The 18,573-nt window shown below is 38.8% G+C and overlaps 1 protein-coding gene across 1 annotated transcript; it reads right to left on the reverse strand.

Annotated features, from left to right (window-relative positions):
• Positions 1–1,372: 1,372 nt before the first annotated feature.
• On the reverse strand, positions 1,373–16,844 carry PLK4 (polo like kinase 4). Its single transcript, XM_040556770.1, has 16 exons — positions 16,684–16,844; positions 16,214–16,309; positions 15,318–15,413; positions 15,108–15,222; positions 12,133–13,165; positions 10,860–10,960; positions 8,890–9,263; positions 7,853–7,957; positions 7,368–7,470; positions 6,443–6,592; positions 5,663–5,793; positions 4,859–4,950; positions 4,341–4,479; positions 3,149–3,289; positions 2,288–2,394; positions 1,373–1,938 (listed from the first exon to the last, which is right to left on the reverse strand). Exons 1-16 carry the CDS (start codon positions 16,711–16,713, stop codon positions 1,839–1,841), a joined length of 2,913 nt encoding a protein of 970 aa, XP_040412704.1. The 5' UTR covers positions 16,714–16,844; the 3' UTR covers positions 1,373–1,838.
• Positions 16,845–18,573: the final 1,729 nt, after the last annotated feature.

The following is an 18,573-nucleotide window of genomic DNA, read 5'->3' on the forward strand; positions in this document are numbered from 1 at the left end:
TCAGTACTGACTGAAGGCAAGCTTTTTTTTTCCGTCATACGTTGTTGCTCCATGATTCCGGACAGGTAGGAGAAGACTTTGCTTCTTTAACCCTTTCTTTCAAGAAAGTGAGCATTTTTTAATAAGCTAGCTCATAATAAATAGTACCCACAAACAGTATATTTAGTGGTGGAAACAAACTCTAAGAGGATGCACTTACAGCAAGCACAAGTTACTGTAGACATGTGAAACTAGAGTCTAGCAGGAGTTTTCAAAAGAGCTAGCATGGATTAGCATTTCACTTCTACAACTATATTTGTACTGATGGTTAAGGCATAATGAAAGTGTATATGAGTACATACTTTTAAAACGTTAAGGATAAAACTGGACTTGGTGAATGCTTGTGGAACACAGCATCTCTAAACAGTGCTATATTCATACAGTGCTCAAACAAGAAACAAAGGACACAAGAATTGTTTTCCCAAGTTTCTTGTCTAAGCTAGTGTATAGCTGTTACAGATTATCAGCCTTAGCATCTTACAAAAGATTTGCATTGTTAAAAGGGGTAGGGCCTGATGGGTTTTGTTTTCTGGTTAACACTAATCTAACTGCACTTCAAAGTAGATGATCCCATCCCTTTCCTAACCCTTTGTGTCACCTCACTTTCTAGTATTGATGACATAGGCTTTTATCAACTGTATGTACATTGAGTTGACACATGAAACCTATATATGCCTAGACAGAAGATAATTGATATTACAGGTTTTTAATATTCAGTGCCAGTCCACATCTCATCAAGGCTAACTTGGTACTTCAACGTCAGGCATCTTACAATTAAAATATTACACATTTTATCTGAAAAGGATGTATTTACGTGCATGTGTATACATGTATATCAAAGACTAAGAGTTAAGTTCTCACCATACTGTCATTCAATAAAAGTGTGTTGATACAAGCAGAAATGTCAGGACAGGTGAAGTTAAATGCTTTCAAACAGTTTCTCTTAGTGTGATTCATAATGTATAAGATAAAAGTAGCTGAAGTTAAAATTCCTATGAAGTAACAAATTGATCAGTAACTACAGCATGTGCAATTTGCTTTCCTATCAAATGTCATCTGTACATATTTCAGTGATCTCTACTGCAGAGGTAAAACATTAAATAAACCACTGTGCAAATTTTTAAGTTCTACAAGTTAGAAGGTACTTCATGGAACAGCTTTATACTTTCTTGCCCCAAGCTTCACCCATCCTTTGAATCCCAACCTATGATGCTCTTAAGGTATTACATCAGCTTCTGGTATAGTTGAACTTACTACTTACAGGAAAAAGCTCTCTGAACTTGAATACCAAACAAATAGGTCTAGACAATTACCACTGCATTTATTTTTTTGATATAAAATGCTTGTGCAGGGAAATTAAAAGCTGCTGCTACAAAAATAAAAACAGTTACAAAACATGTACATATTTACATATATTACTTGTAAGACGTAAAAATACAAGTTATTTACAAATACAAACACTTCAACAGCACAGATGCATTTTCCTTGATCTTTAGCACTTCAGTAAGCAGTGGGGAAAGAAAAAATACAATAGATTCAGAGTATTTCCAAAATGTTGAGGTCATTTAGAACTGAGTTGCTCAAGATCTTGCTTGAGCAAGTTTATCCATCATTTTGAGGAAAAACATGTTTTGTAAGGTACTTTACAAGCAATTTGCTACATAAACAACAACCCTTCCTTTCCTATTCTTTTAACCAATTTCTGGAAGAATTTCTGGATAAGCTGAATAAAATCAGTCACTTTAATATCAGTGAGTGAGTTTAAGCTCTTGTGCCCCAACACCTGCTTTGCTTTTTTATCAGTGAGGACCAGCTGGATTGGTAAACATCACAAGAATAGAAGACAGACAGTGCAGCTTCTCTTTGATGTATTCTGGCAACTTATCGTTTTCTCCATACCTACAAAGGTAAATAAGAATACAAAGTTTAGATGCTTGCAATAAATTATTTTACTTCAGGGCAGTATAAGTATTTAAAAATTCTGTAAATATGCTAACCACCGGAATAATTATTTTATCTTTAAATTATTAGATTATAATTATCTTAAAGTTGTTCTTTATAGGTATGTTATACTCAAACATGAAAAACAGTTTGATCATATATTTAGTATAACAATTTGGGACATACACATTCTTAAGTAGTTTTAATAGTAATAAAAAAAGAACAGCAGCTATGAAGTTTACCTTAGGTTAAAGGGTCTTAAACTGACAGCAGACTGAGTTATTTTTATGGCAGTAACAAGACTCACCTAGTTGTCTGGCCATCCGGAGAGGTGTAAGTGATAGAAGAAACACCTGCTTGGGCTACCAGTTGGGATCCATCATTAAACTGAACCCATACTGCTCCACTGGTCAGCTAACAAGACAAGTTAGTGTCATTTGTGGACATAAAACACAAGATTGCACACCTAAAATTATCCTATTAAATGAAGCTGAAACTTCTTCCAAGTGGAAGTCACTTCAGTATCTAGGCCACTCTTTTACTGATTATGTGTATACTACTTTAGTAAATAGTAGTCTTACAGTTTCAAGAACCAGAATTGCTAAAGTTTCAAGCGTTCAGATTTAGTGTCCTTTTCATTGAGTTAAAGAATTGTCTTCAATTAACCACTCAGAGAATTACTGAACATAAAATAGAAGGACCCTTTTGTTCGAGTTCACACCTATATACAAGTTTAAATATAAATTAAACTGTTCCTTTGTTAGGATAGCATGATTTCTCTATCTGGATTGCAGAGAACATTTTTTAAATCTAAATCTGGTACCACAGAAAAGCAGTGAAGAAACAGTTGTTTATCAGAAAACAACTTTTCCCGCTGCACTGGCAGAATCAGTCAGCTTGCACAGCACTGGTACATTTCCATTAAAAACCATTTCACCATAGCACATTTACTGCTACATTAATGAACAGCTAAAATTCTAACAGCTTCAACTTTTTTTGAGGGAAATTTACATGACAGAAGGCACTCAAATAGCCAGTAGTAATCAGAGGAAATTTGTGACACACAGAACTGAAGTACTGAACTATTACTTGGGTTTCTTCTACTTAAGTAGTTCACAATAGCATTTACCTAACATGCTTATTTGGAATTTTGATATTCATTTCTTACCTGCGAAGCCCAACCAACATTTTTCACGAAGACAGATTTTAAAAGTTGGGCTGAATTTGGGCTGCATTCTGTCTGATGAATGGAGGAGCACGTAGCTTCAGCAGCATTAGTCATAAATGTGGACTTTTCATATGACACCACCTAAAACCCAGAAGTGCACGGTATTAGCAGCCTTAGTAGTACATAATCTGTTGGCTTTAATAAGTGTAGTGGTTAATTACCATATTTTCTTCCTTAATCTTTTCCTATATACAGAAAGATTTAGCCTCTAAGCTTCATTTAACAGCATTATGTTGTAAAAAGCCCACAGGATTTCATGACTTTCTCCATACTGTATTACAACAGTTTTTCCACTGATTCCCTGTACTCACAGAGGAAAGGCTTTCCCTAAGCAGACTTCCTACTTAAAAAAAAATCTATTTTTCTGTGTTTGATTGGCAGAAAACCCTACGCATCTTCAGGAAAATTGTTTGAATGCTGAAACTAAGTTAGAAATCTGGTGAAGCTTAACATTAACTCAGTGTAAAAATCAATACTAGTGCTGAAGCCCGAAGAAATTTTTGTTACTAGCTTCATTTCAGCCAAGTGAAAAGTGGCAGATTCTGTATAAAGGACGTGCACTAAACAAAGAACAGGGGTGCACATCAATTCACGGAAGTGAAGCTCATACAAACTCAGTGTGCTAAGACTAATAGAATTAACTCAGCTAGGAATGCTTTATCAGGACTGTGATGCAGCAATTGAAGCTTGGTGGGTCTTCGAAACAAGTCGATGAAACCGCACAAAAAGCCTTATTGGCTGCATGTATATAAATATGTTTACATTTAGCCTTTTTTTTTAATTAACACTTGATTTCAAATTGCTAGCCTCAAGTGCTCCTATCTTTTGTGACTACTGTTTGATATACAGGCCTGAGGACACAGAGCCCTCCAAATTCAAGACAGTTCTGCGTAACACAAGTACGCAATTGTCAAGCTATGTTCCCAGGAGACATTGTTGACAAAGTTTTGGAGGACATGGACTTTTCAGATGATCTTAATTCCAGATAGGTTAGTTCAAGTCAAAATAAAAACATTTCTAGCCAGCATGCTCAAACAGTTAAAAGCATACATCTGTACAAATATATGAAAATAAAATAGCAATATTTCATTTCCTGCTGGACAGCAATCTCCACTTGTTCTTGTGTACTTACAGGAGTACAGTTTGGAGTCTGAACTGGAGTAGAACTGGCAGCTATATTCCTATCCAGTGCCATAACTTCTTTTGAACAGTTTGTATTGTCCAACAATGAAGGCACTAGAGCCTTTGGCGATTCAGTATTGCCAGGTTTTCTGGAAAAACAACGAAACAAATGTGAAGAGGTCTTACCAAAAGGGTCTAAGTAACAAGTGAGGAGACCTAGCTTTTCATTCAGTTAACCACAGACTGTACAAAGCACTTGAGAACACTAGTCTTCTGCAGACTTGTTTTTACACATGCTATTTGTTAGCCTGGTTTAGTCTAAACCCACAAGTGTATTTTGTCCTAGTATCAAAAGAAGGGTATGCAGGTCCAAAACAATATTTTTAATACATGCTATGAAGTTGATGATTATCTTGCTAATGACTATGAGCCTCTGCTAAACAGCCCTGGCTTCTGCTAACATTAGCTGCAACAGGCTGCTTAGGAGGAATATGCGAGTGTGTAAATATGTACTAGCGAAAACACTACCTTCCAACAATTATTGGAAAAAACGGAACGCTTTCACTCCTTTTTTCTTCTTCCAAAATAGCAGATTCCAGTGCAAGGCATATACGATGTCCCTGGAATTAGAAAGAGCTTGTTAAAGTTTTTAACTGAGAAGGGTTTGTCTGCCTACACATGGAAATGCTTTTTTCCAATGGTATTGAATATTGATAATCGCTGTATTCATGTACCATGAAGGCAACTAAAAAAGCTATATTACTGTTACCCCCAGTAGCTTCAGCGTATCAGGGATTACTTGTAATAACCACAGCTCCTCCTCTTTTAGCAGGAATACAGGGGAACAACAGACCCCTGAATTCTATTCCAGCAAACAAAACAAAGGAAAGGCAGAATTGGAAATTTTTACCATTTCCCAAGTTCAAGGCCATAACTACTCTTGTGACTGCTAACTAGGCAACATGAAACATGAGAAGGCATAGCAAGCAGACCAGTTAAAACACCTGACAGTTGTCACTTCTTTAAAAATCACCTAAAACAGCTCTGCCTGTTCTGTTTAAACCCCCCACTAGGCAGGCAAACCTGCTTTACACTCTAGTAAAGAATTTCCTCTAACAGTCTTTGAGGCAGTGTTACTGTTACCACTACACTGATATTTGCTCTTTCAAAAAAGAAGAAACATCCTAAAACCCACCACTACCAAAAGAACTTCACCATCCTTCTTATCACCATAATGGAAAACATGAAAAGCAACATTTGAGGCAGATTTGTGAAAGAATGAATCTTCAGAAGGTTGCTTTGCATTTGAAAGGGCTATATAAAACCATTTACCTCATTTGCATGATCCATATATACTTGTATTTCCTTCTTCAAACCTGTTTCACTTTCTCCTTTCAAAGTGAAAGATTTCCCTGATTTTTCAATCACACGAGTTATACCAGCTGTCTTGTGTATCTTCGCTCCTGTAAAAAGGATTTTCTAGTCTGATTTGTATAAAATGCTAGTATCTATGAATATCTATGATATCTATGCCATCTCTAATAGCACTGCCAAGATTCAGTTAAATACAATCTATTAGTATTTAATATGGTTTTAAAGATACACATTCTTTCAAGAGCATTCCACACAATCACAGAACTGTTACTAAATTGTTCTTAAAGTCATAAATTCTATGCATATGTCTACCTTTGTGGCAAATCAAATTATTTCACAGTGGTCTATAGTGAGAAAACAATAGTCAGTGCAGTCTGGATTAACAAGGGAGAGAAAGTTGGAGAAGACAGTCACTTTCTCAAGTTAACAATGGAAAGCTTGATGTAGGGACACACCTTTCACTAAGTAGGTTAACTATCAAAAGTAGATCCAAAGAAATGAAATGAATTCATGAAAGGTAACAAGGCATAGATTAGCAATACTTCTGTCACATACTCCCTGAAAAAGGAAGATAGCAGAAAGAAACTAATGAATAAATTCATTTGTGAGTGCTAGAATGTGGCAAAAGTGCTAAGTGGCAAAGTCTTATTTCTAGTATTTTCTTCAACCTGAAGTTTTGTTTGGCAATATTTTAGTGCAGCTTTAATAACATAACCACTTGCAAAAGCAAATACATACCATCATAAAAACAAATTTCAACGTCTGCAGTGGGTGAGTTTTCCATTAACATGCACTTGGCATATCTTGTGTAGAAGGTAACTTTGGGGGTTTTTGTTCTTACTAACTGCACAAACTTGGCTGCATACTGGTATTTTTTCCAGTACTTTTCTAAAAAAATATTTTAAAACATTTATCAGTCAGATTAAACACTGTATATCAGCTTGAAAAAAAATAGTTTAAAATACATATTTTACAGATGAAGGCTGTAAATAACATTTAAATAATTCACAGAAATATGCTTAAAGAAACGGAATTCAATTTCCACTAACTTTTTTTTTTTTTTAGAAAAGTTTACATCTTCAGTAGGTGTTTCTTCTATTAGCATAGTTCAGAACCTCAGCAACATAGAGGGGAGTGCTGCATGCATCATTTAAAAAGATAACATGGTCCAGCTGGTTTCCTGACTTCAAGTAAAACTTGTCTTTGACCTCTAGTTAGCAGAGCAGTCTGCTTGTCTTTTAAGAATTTGTAGTTGGCTTATGTTTGTTCTTTTGTCTACATTAAATACTGTTAATGCTTTCAAATATGTCTTTCCCCTTCTCACCCCATGAAATAAGTATTATGAAATGCAAATTAAAGTTGCTTTTTTAAATTTGATTAAAACAGTTCCTAATGTGAATGAGCAGAATATGAAAGCCTCAGTTTAAACTACATTGTAAAGAAGGCAAGTGACTCCTTATAATTTCAATATAAAATGGCTTAAAACCTGTGGGTTCAGTCTCATCAAGTTTCAGACAAGTTTCCAGCTAAACTGTAGTTTTCATCTTATTTTGAAAAGCGTTTTATCCTCCTGATTATCTGAGTAGCAGGTAAAAGCTAGTAAGTCTCAAACAAGATTCACTTAAGCATCAGATTAATTATCAGTTTCAAAATGTCATGTTACCTGGCAAGTTGTCAAAATTATACATACAGATGTCTTCAGGAAGAGCAGGAGGTCTGTCATCAAGAAGGAAGCCTCTTCCTTCATTTGGATGATAAACTGCAATCTACAAAAAGGGAAAAATTGTGTTTACATTTGCAAGTCACATGGAAATAAGTCAGTTTAATTACCATAATATACCATGAACTGTTCTGTTCCACTAAGTAATTATTTAACAGCTGCAGTTTTCAGCAATACTTTCTTTTCACTGTTCTCTAAGTCACGTCCAATCTTGCTGTGAAATAATTGCTTGCTACCTACATCTGTACCACAGCAGGGGTGGGAGTGCAGGGGAGGAGGCTATTTGCAATGGCTAATTGCATTTCTAAACAAATGATTTATAACAGTAAATCATAGCAAATAATTGCTAAAATGAAAATTAATAAACATTTAAATAACAGAAAACTGAAAGAACTTAATATTACAATAAAGAAACCAAGAAGTCTCACCACATTTCCGTCACAAGATATTCTGAGAACTTCTTTCACAAATTCTTGTGAATGGTGTTCTTTCAGAAACTCCATACACACTTCCCCAGTATCTAGAATGCTCACCTAAAATAAATTAAAACAGTTAGACCAAAAAGCCTCACTCTCTGGCAATCTGAGTTAACATTTTTTCCTACAAAAGTTTTATGAACACAGCTTTCTAAAAATATAAGGACTAGAATATTTCTATAATATAGTGCAAACTGATAAATACTTCTTACAATGACTTCTACTGCCAGGGCTATTAATACAGTGTGCTTCTTCATGACTCAAGGTTATAAACCAGGTGAGCAAGGGTGTGGCTCATTAGCTGACAAATCAATCTAACACCAGTTGGCTCTATTATGTTCTTTAGAAAAAGAAATGGGGAAGGGAGAACAGGTGAGCAGGACTGTAAAAAAAAAACTGAACAAAAAGCAGAGGAACCAGAAACAGACCAACCAGAAAAATCACGTGAGCCATAAGGATTAACAGAATTTCTTTTGCTTTCTTCCTCACCCACGAGTTAGGGATGAAACAGCACTATAGAAAAACATTCAAGTATTGGAGAGCAAGGCTATTTTCGTTTCTAATCCAGTTATTTACCCTATTCTTAAAAAAATATTCAGTGTATTGGACATAGTTAAAATCTTAATATTTAAAGTCTAAATTTGTACCTTATACAGATAAGCAGCGCAGATGTTGAGAACTATAGGAAGTATATATGCACTTAATATTTCGTATGTCTACCTATAGTTTCTTTGCTTGTAAGCTAGAAGCAATGCAACGTCAACATTTGCAACAAGTAGCCACCAGGTTGCAGTATTCCATATCCAGAAAAACTAAGATGCATCTTATTGATATAACTTTGAATTTAATCACTAGTAATATAGATTCATATAATCTAACTAATTACAGATTTTTAGAAGAGCAAATGTTTCTGATTTTCCAAGTGATTTTTAAAGAGATTCACACTATTTAAAAATTAAGTTCTTTTAGTTCTGAGAACCGACACATACCACTGCATTTTTTGTTTTTTGCCTGATCGGTTTTAGCCTGTGAGCATTGAGAGGCAATACTATACTTCGCAGTGTAGGTTTCTGATGTGCTGGTGGTTCCTTGCCCCATGCTTGGTTTTGTTCTGTAGTTGACCAAAGGCCACACAAAGATGACTGAACTTTCTCAGACTGGCAGAGAACTTCAGAGATGTATTTCTTTGGGTTTCTCTGGTTTAAAGGATGCGGAGGGATGTCAAGGGATGCATCATGATTCCTGATGTCTTTCAAGGTGTTCCATGCATTTCTTGATGCATCTTGCTGCACATCCAAATGATACTGGAAACCTCCATGTGCATTACTGCTGCCAGTTAGGTCTGCAGGTGGTCTCAGCTGACCTGAAAGCATTGTAGAAGTACATTGGAAATTTAAAGAGCCTTAGTAAGGGGGAAAAAGTCACTTTTTTTAAAAAAGTTTTTCAAAATAATATGTTAGAAGGCTTATTTAAACAGAGAATGATTTCCATAGTCAGTCCAAATTGTTAGACTATGACTTAGGTACCAATCAATATCAGCCCTTATAAAATTTCAGTGTTTATTCTTAAAACATTACTATATCTCAGTTATGACAGCCTTTGGTCTTAACGTGCATCAAATCACCTCACAAAAGCACTGCTAAACAAAACACTAATTCAAATATATACTTCCCCAAGAACTGATCTGTTGAAAGCCCGTTTCGTTGCCATTCAGATAACCACCAAGTTTCACTGAGGTTTCAGCTTAGCTAACTAGTGTTTTTAACATCAACCAGGTTTTATTGCTCCAAATGTTAACTGCACACTCCAAAACCTGTGTTTTATTCCCAGTCACTTGTTTAACAAAAACAACCTATTTTTATATTTAAACTTCTTATAACCACTTGTCTAGTTTTGATATTCAAGCCCTTGAACAAGAGCCTAAATATCAAAGGGGCCTCACCCAAACAAGTAATGCACTCCTCCTGTCATGTTGCAGAACAGCTGAGGAGGGACCAAAAATTAAGTAGGATTACTCCATCATGCCCATGTGTCATGATTCCAATTCCCTATACACACAAAGGAGTCCAGTAATATCAGAACAAAAGAGAACAGAATGGATTTATGATTGCTCTATGATTGAATTACATTACTCGAAAATGTTGTAATATGAAGCACAACAAAGAACACCTCCTTCCCTTCTGTGTCTTTTGTCCTTTTTCTCCACCCCTCCTTCTGCAGTCTAATTATCTTTCTCTCATCCGCTGAGGTCACATTTTCTCTTAAGGCATATTTGCACAATTGAATTAACAGAGTTTGAGTCACCTGCCAGTCTTCTGTCACATATATATATTTATAAATGATTCAGGTCAGAAGTGAATAATTTGGGCAGGTTCTAAAACTGCATTTCCCTCTTTGTGGCCTTATTTATTTTTGCTGAAACATTGAAAAAAAGATGACCTTACTTTAGGAAGCTAAGCAAATACAACATATAATTTCTTCACTGTTCTGAAGACAGTTACATGTAGCTCATTATACCAACTCAACAGCTTGGGGAGAACTAACTACAAAGCTTTCTGAAATTCCTACCTCAGGAAATTAAAATATTACAGCTTAGTCCAAAAGAGAGAACAAAATATTATCAATGGCATAGCTCTTGCTTTAGAGTGATTTCACAGATTAGTGATGCTGGAAATCATTTTGCCTCTTTCAATAGCTCTGTCAATTTTTAGCGGTAACAAGTCAGTTTAGGGTCTCCCATGCTTTTCCTTCACAAACGAAGTCTTGTGTCTGCAGTGACTTCTGTTAACATCCAACCACTGATATTTAGGATGCCAGCGTTTTACTCCAATATCACAGTTACTTGGCCAATTGCTTTTATCATGAGTTTAATGAAATTAAATTTAGAAAAACAACATAAACAGTTACGGGACACAACTATAACTGCAGTGCAAAAATACACAATCGCTTAGTAACGCACCATTTGTTTGCATGCTTCCAAGCCACTGCTGCATTGTTTCAGCCTGGGACTTCTGCTCTAACAAACCAAGGTGGGGCTTCATTGGGCAGAGATAATCTGAGCTGCAAAATAAAAGTTACACATGTAATCAAAATTACATCAAAGACACTTGCACAACAAAAGTTATGATGTTGCAGCTGCAGAAACCACAACCTTTAAAATGTTTAAGGAATTCAGGCAGCATTTTGCAGCTGCAGACAGCATGGAACTTGCTTCTCTTTTCACAAGTAACATTCATAAAAATCCATTTCCAAGTGTAATAAAAAGTTAGCACTAATTTTTAGCATGAATCAAGTCTGAAACACTTTACAAAAAGAAAAACAAATGAAACCACACATGAAGTTACCACTTCTTCACACAGAGGGGAAAGCAGGAACTAGGATATGCAATAGTCCTTACATTAAACACAGGAAAATGTTCTTTATTACTCTGCTAATGGGAAAAAAAATAAAGCAAAGTAACTTGTGAGCATGCACAGGTTATCACAAAGGATTTTTGTTGCACAGCAGTGCACAGGAAGCAAAGCTCAGGCCTCCAACACACACAAGCATCCTAGCATCCCTTGCAGATTTTACACCTGGACTAGTTTGCATGAGCTAGGAAAGCCTGTCAGATATGATGAAAGAAACCAGGATTTTCATCCAGAACTTCTAAGGACAGAACTTTGTTTCAGATAACTTTTAAGGTGTTTTTTGTTTGTTTTTACCCCAAGTGCAGAAAGCATTGCTCATTTTATAATCCTTAATTTGTACTTAGTTTTTTTTTTTCCTTTTTATCTTGTCTAGGTATAAGGCATAGTTAAAGATGAACTGAAAAACCCCAGAGCAGCAAGCATATACATTGGCAGTCATACTCTGAGTGACTTCTACCCTAATCTGTATTTCTAAAATGAGCAATTAGCAAGAGTCCCCTACTACCGTTACTGTGGGGAAAGAAATATTCACCTTGCTGCACATGAGAATATAAGCAAATAATAGAGTATTACTAGGATAAATAAAAGCTACAATCCAGCTGGTAGGCATGCTGTATCTATGAACTTTACAATGGAGTAGTGGGAAGGTAAACCACTACATTAGCTACAGCATCAATTATCACCCTCTTTATATTTGTATTCAAGCTGTAAGCAGAGACACTTTTGGCACTTACTGCAGTCTAGTACCAGGAAAAAAAAAAAAAAACATTCACTTAACACAGGAGAGCTTTACACTTCATCTTAATAAAAACTGATTCTTACTGTGGTTGATCTTTTACAGGTGGAGACATTTGCCCTTCAAAAGGACCAGAACTACCAGAAGTCTTTTCCTTAAATATTTCTCCCACATCAGTATAGCTGCTTGCAGGTGAAAAGCATTCTGTGTTTTCCCTTGTTCCTGCTCTAGGCTTGGAAAGCAGTTCCATTGAGTGACATCTCTCAACAACATTCGATATTGCTTGAGTCTGGCTATGGGATGCGCCAGACCTATCTGAAGAGTGGGCTCTTCGGAGGTAGCGGGAATGTGGTCTCTCTTCAGCAGGTTGCATGGTTCTTCCCCTGCCAGTTACGCCAATTTCTTTTCCCTGAATTCCCCACTGATGAAAAGAACCGCTTCCATCTACAGATGAAATGTTACTGGAATTCTTGTTTTTAGGAAAAAAAGTGATTTTATTTGGCAGCGGCTGCCCCACTAACAGCTTCTTCTTTTCCTTCAAGCAGCCACTGGTACTGATGCTGGAAGAGCCTGTAAAGGTTGTAGAGATGGTAGCGTTTCCGCTGTCCATGGAATCTTCTGAAGTTCCTGAATCTTTGCTCCGCGTAGACCTACACCTGGACATAAAAGGATGATCCAACACAGAGGAAAGACTCAAACGATCTGCTGGATTTTTGCGAAGTAATTTGTGTATGAGGTCTTGCGCCTCTCTTGATAAAAAGGCTGGCATTTCATAATCTGCTAACACCACTTTATTCAGCGTGTTCTTGACTGTGTCAGTGTCAAAAGGTGGCTTTCCAATAAGAAGAGTGTAAAACATGCAGCCCAAAGACCATACATCAGATTCAAGTCCATGTGGACTCCTTGTGGCTATCTCTGGAGCAATGTAGTTAGGAGTTCCACACATGGTATAATGCTTTTCATGAGGCATTTTCAGCTGAGTTGCTAGTCCAAAATCAGCAATCTTGACATTCATATTATTGGTGAGTAAGAGATTAGAAAGGGTGAGGTCCCGATGCAGTATTCCATGAGAATGAAGATACAGCATACCCGTGATAATCTGATGCAAGAAGTGGCGGGCTGTCAAAAATACAAAAAAAACACATGCTTCAGTAGTATAATTGAAATCATAGTCCTGAAAATAACAACATTTTCTAGTCTGCTATTGGTCCTGCTTTTTTTTTAAGTGAGGATGTTACAAGGGTGTTAAGCATCATGCTAATGAGATTGGAACAACTTTCTGCTCTTTTGCTTGGAGCAATTCAGTATGACTATGTTCTAGGACAGTCCATAAAAGAATGTTCTGTAATGCATTAATCCATTTGATTCTTTGATAACAGAAACATGTAAGATGTAAGGAAGGACTGGAAACGTTTTCAGTTCGCCTAAGTTCCTTAAAATTAGGTTTCTGAGAACTTAAAAATTTAAGCTGCACTCCCCACTTTCAGAAACAAATACAAGAAATCAAGCATCATTACTACATGCAGATTATAAAATACTGCAGACAACTTGGATGGTTTATCAATAGCAAACCTTCAAGGCTACCGATATCTCAATTTCTCAGTCTTATGTTCATGATGTTGGGATAATCTTTCTGCTCTATTACATTAGAAATAAAACCTCATCCAGGCTGAAACAGCATCATTTATTATGATGTTGCAATTACAGCAATCTTAAGAATCACACTTTCTAGAGCAAAGAATTTACAGTCCTTCTTCTTAGCAAAGGGCAAACACTGCAAGACAACAAACATTAGTAGAAAGCTCTTCTCAAATGAAGAGACTTCTTTAAATCTGAGCCAGTGGTTTTCAGCTTTCAGACCTGTGGTACCATCAGATGAACTATTTTTGCTGGAGAGGGCTTGAATTCAACAGATGCCTCTGTAACAGCACCTCTTTAGTCCTGTCCTGTGATCTAGGAATTTCACAGAATAAGATTGTTTCCTTGTTTCTCCATCAGTTTCTAAACTGGAAGAACCGGACAAAAAGATCAGCATGGTAATTCTGGGAGCTGGCATAGGCATTAACCACTGAACCCAGATCAGATGAAGACAGAACAGTACATCTGTCTGCAGCCTGAAACACTGCACATAGCAGCATGCTTCCATGTCCCTTAAATTTATTTTGAAACTGCACTGTCCCACTTAGCCTTTCAGTGATCTATGTCCTAATGGAAATCTTCTCACTGACAGCTATAAGAAAATAGAACATGAGTAAGCTCATAAATGCAATTCATCTTTTTTTTTTGCAAGACTTCGAGACACTACTCAGAAGAATAATATAGCCAATTTAAAGTTTTTAAATTACACTGACAGTGAGCTCTCAGTGTAAGATAGAATTTTTATTTAATTCACTGACTTCTATAAGAAATAGAGATAAAACCACAGCAGGATTTCTCCTCAGCTGCAGTCCTTCAAGAAATCCAGACTAAGTGTCAAACTGGATACTTGCTTCTCATACAGGACTTCTTGCTAACTCAACCCTTAAACATCTTTTAAATAATTAACTGTATTTTCATTTACACACATCTCGAAACACAGTAAATGTTTCCAACGATACTGCAGAGATGAACTGGAATGTCGAAGGCTTTCTAACTGGTGACATGAGGCAGTAATACTGAGGTGAAGAGGTACAATGCGAAGCAAACATAGCTGTTTACATGCAGTTGCCAGTTTTCCTTTACAGAATTTCCCAGTTTTAACCCCTAGTTTGAAGTAATTAGGTGTGTAAAATCCTAGCTTTTGGTAGAGATTGATGTCTTTTAAAAAAAAGAAGAAAGAAAAGTAGCACAAGTTAGCGAAGAAAAGTAGCACAAGTTAGCATAAAATGACATAAAAAGTACACAGACATTCAAGTGAATGTGTATAGTAGTAATTCATCCCTAGATTACTTCTCATAAAATTTCAAGCCATACAGACTGTTTCATAGAGACAGCAGTTGTAAATATTCTTTCACTAGAATTAAATTTATTGAATAAGCCAACATGATAATGCAAAGAAAGCTGTATAGAAAAAAAATCTGACCTTCTTCTTCTGAAAAGGGTTTCTTTCTGTTCTTTATGTATCTGCTCATTTCACCATTGTGACACATCTCAAGTATCAAGTACACATAGTTGCTATCTTCAAAATAGTTATAAAGCTAGAAAATAAAATAATGAAAATATTAAAATACATTTTGTAGACTATACAGCAAGTCACATATACTGTTATTGCTACAAAAAACATGGTTCTTACCTCGAGTATAGATGGATGCTTTAGCTGACAATGTATTTTCACCTCATTTTGAACCCTCTGTACCATTCCAACTTTGTGCATGGCTTTTTTATCTATCTGAAAGTAGAACACAATGTTTTTCAAGTACCGCAAGACTGACTACACAGATTAGTTTTAGGTGAACTTGAAATTCTAAATATTCAATGCATAACACATTTACCTGAAACCGCTGAAATATAAACAAGGTTTCACATAGTATTTCCTACTAGGTGCTTTTCATGAGCAGGTATCTTAGAGAAACAGGAACATACAAGTGTCCAAAAGTAGACAAGTGTGAATATTTTAAATACTAGAACTAATAGCAAAGCTTTCTGAAATAGTTATGCAGAGAAATCTAACGCTGATTTTGTCAGGCAGATAAGCTAAGTACAGTTGATATTAAAAAGGTGGTCAAATAGAAGTATTATAAACTGTAATTAGATGTAGCAAAACACCTGTGAAACATGAGTTTCTTTCGTAACAGTTTGACCTGGCAGTCAGGAAAATTTTTCAAGACTGTTACAAGTTAAAGGGCTGCAGGCTCTTAGGTGTGTTGAGGACCTCTCCAGACAGATGAAATCTAAATTAAGTTTTTGTGGCTGCAGGTTTCTGTATAAGAATTATAGGGCTGAACGTCCAGCCAGAAGTGAGTCTTTCAGCTCAAGCTCTTTTAATAGGAACATAAGTGTTTCTATTAACTATCAACAGAGTCTTTCTGTTAATACAGCCTCTTTCAGGAGGAAATTCTCATCTAACCATCAGTTACCTAGAAACGACTGACCAGGCACAAATGCCCAACGACATAACGCGCAGCCTGCTGCAACCTGCCCTCGTCCAGACTCTAGGAAGGCCGAGACTCCCTCGGCTGGTTGCCTTACCATTTTGATTGCCACTTCCAGACCAGTTTTCAGGGACACCGCTCTGTAGACCCCAGCGAAAGAGCCCTTTCCCAGGAGGTTCCCAACCTTGAAATCCTGCAAGGCAAACAGCACCGCTGTCACTCCCACCCCACTCCTTTGTAACCCCCCTCTCCCACCCGGGAGCCCCCCGGGGGAGCCCCCACACCCCGCTGCCCCCCACCCCGGCGGAGCGGTACCTGGAGGGCGCTCCCGGCCCCGCTCGGCACCATCCTGCCCGCGGGGCGCCCGCACTGCCGCCGCCCGGCCGCCTCCCGCCGCCCCTCCCGCCGCCCGCCCCCGGCTCCCGCTGCTATGGCAGCGCCACGCAGCGCCTCGGCCTCACCGCAGCGCGGCCCCGCCACAGCCCGGGCTACCTCGGGCCTCCGGGTGGCCACCACCGCCCCTCGCAGCCGGGGCTCGCCCCCAGCAAATGGCGGCCGCCTGCCCACCTCTATGCTCTCGCCGATGCAGGTCGCCATGGCGCCGTCCGGCCCCGTCCGGCCGCTCTCCCCGCCCGGCTGCCGCTAGGAGCTGTCCCCGGGGCGCCGGCCGCGGCTCCCCATCGCCCTCACGCCGCCCGCCGCCGCCCGCCTCGGCCCAGCCCCGCTCGCTCGCGGGCCCGGCGGCCGCTCCCCCCCCCCGCCGCCTCCATTTTGAAAAATCGCGCCCCGGCCCTCCCGCCCCGCCCCGCCCCGCCCCGCCCCGCTCGGCGCAGTGACGTCACGCGGGCCGCCCGCATGCGCGGAGGGTCGCGCATCCCCAGGCAGCCGTTAGGAGGCGATGGGCGTGCGCGTGCGCCCTGTGGGCACGGCCGTTGGTGGAGTTACCTCAGGGGCGTCCTAAGGGAAGGGGAGGTGTGGCGGTGCCTGAGGGGCTTTGAGCGGCCCTGCGGGGAGCCTTCGGCTCGTGCTCGCCCCTCACACCGAGCTGCCCTGCTCTGTTCTCTCCCAGAACCACGAAATATCCACGGTTTGAAGGGATCCACAAGGATCGGAGTCCCAACTCCTGGCTCCACACAGGACCACCCTAAAATCAGACCCCATGGCTGAGAGCGGTGTCCTAGCGCTGCTCGAACTCCGTCAGTTGGAGCAGCCTGGGCAGCCTGTCCCAGTGCTCGAAATAGCTGAAGAACCTCGGGCCGCTGAGGTTCTGCAGGCTGCCAGGCGTGCCGGTAGTACTGCTGCACGCAGCGAGCTGTCGGAGCACATGCTGAGCAGTTAAAAGGTCTGCGTTGAATTTTGTTTCCTGTTTGTAAAACCCCGTGCATGATCCCCTGATTTGGGGGCTGTAATGCCAAACTAACTTACTGGGATGGTGGCATAGCTTCAACATAAACACAGTGTAAGATGGTTACTAGTTTATAACCAAGGGTGCCAGGCAGCACTGAGCTGACAGTGGTGATTCTCTCTAAAATCTGCTCCTTGGGTGGTTTCTATCCTGCATCATATATATAGAATATAGAATATAGACATTATTGAAAGCAAACTTAAATATGGACACTAATAAAGGCAAAGAGGAGGTATTTTTATATTGAAACACCACTGTCCATCAGCAGGTTGTATTTCTCTTATACAATGTCTATGTGGCATTTTGACCTGCATATATGAAGGCTTATGATATAGATTGGCCTTTCTCAGCAGATACAGCAGTTTCTTACTGACGGGAAGTATGCATATACTCTGAAAGATAGTTAAAGTAGATCAGAACAGGAGGGGGAGCTGTCAACGCACCAGGCAGAGAAGGGACTCTGCACAGAAGTAAACTTCCCAGCCAGGGAGAGGAGGGCTTCTTGCTTTGCTCCTAGCGGGAGTCAATGAAATGTGCTTTTCTCACGGTCTGGGAGTGGAAGTAGGGTACTTGGATGTGTAATCATCTTGTGTAGTGAAACGTTTAGCAGTGAGAACTCTCTGAGACAATCTTTTCTACCAAGGGACCAGGTCAGCATTCTCATATTTGTACTGATCATAATTCTTTAATAAGTGACTGCTTCCCTTAAAACAGCAGGTTTTATCACCTTGTTATGATGTCCTTTAAGAGACATATCCCTTTCCTTTAATTCTCTGTAGCTTCTTTCCTCCAAAGACCTTACCGTTTTTCTAGCCTTTGATTTATGAGACACGTAACTGGAATAACAATGTTTGTTTCTTTTTGTCACACTTAGTGTGACAAAATGTTGCTCTCTGATCATTACACATCTTCATTTACATAATCAAATTTAACATTCTTGCTGGGTTAGAGCTTGGTTATAAAATTGTCGGGGTCACATGGTTTTGAAAGTAGAGCCAGAGAGATTTTAAATTACCTTTAATGCTGTAGAATCTAAGCTACGGATGGGTAGC

The sequence above is a fragment of the Cygnus olor genome, chromosome 4 (genome assembly GCF_009769625.2).
Source record: "Cygnus olor isolate bCygOlo1 chromosome 4, bCygOlo1.pri.v2, whole genome shotgun sequence".
Lineage (NCBI taxonomy): Eukaryota > Metazoa > Chordata > Aves > Anseriformes > Anatidae > Cygnus > Cygnus olor.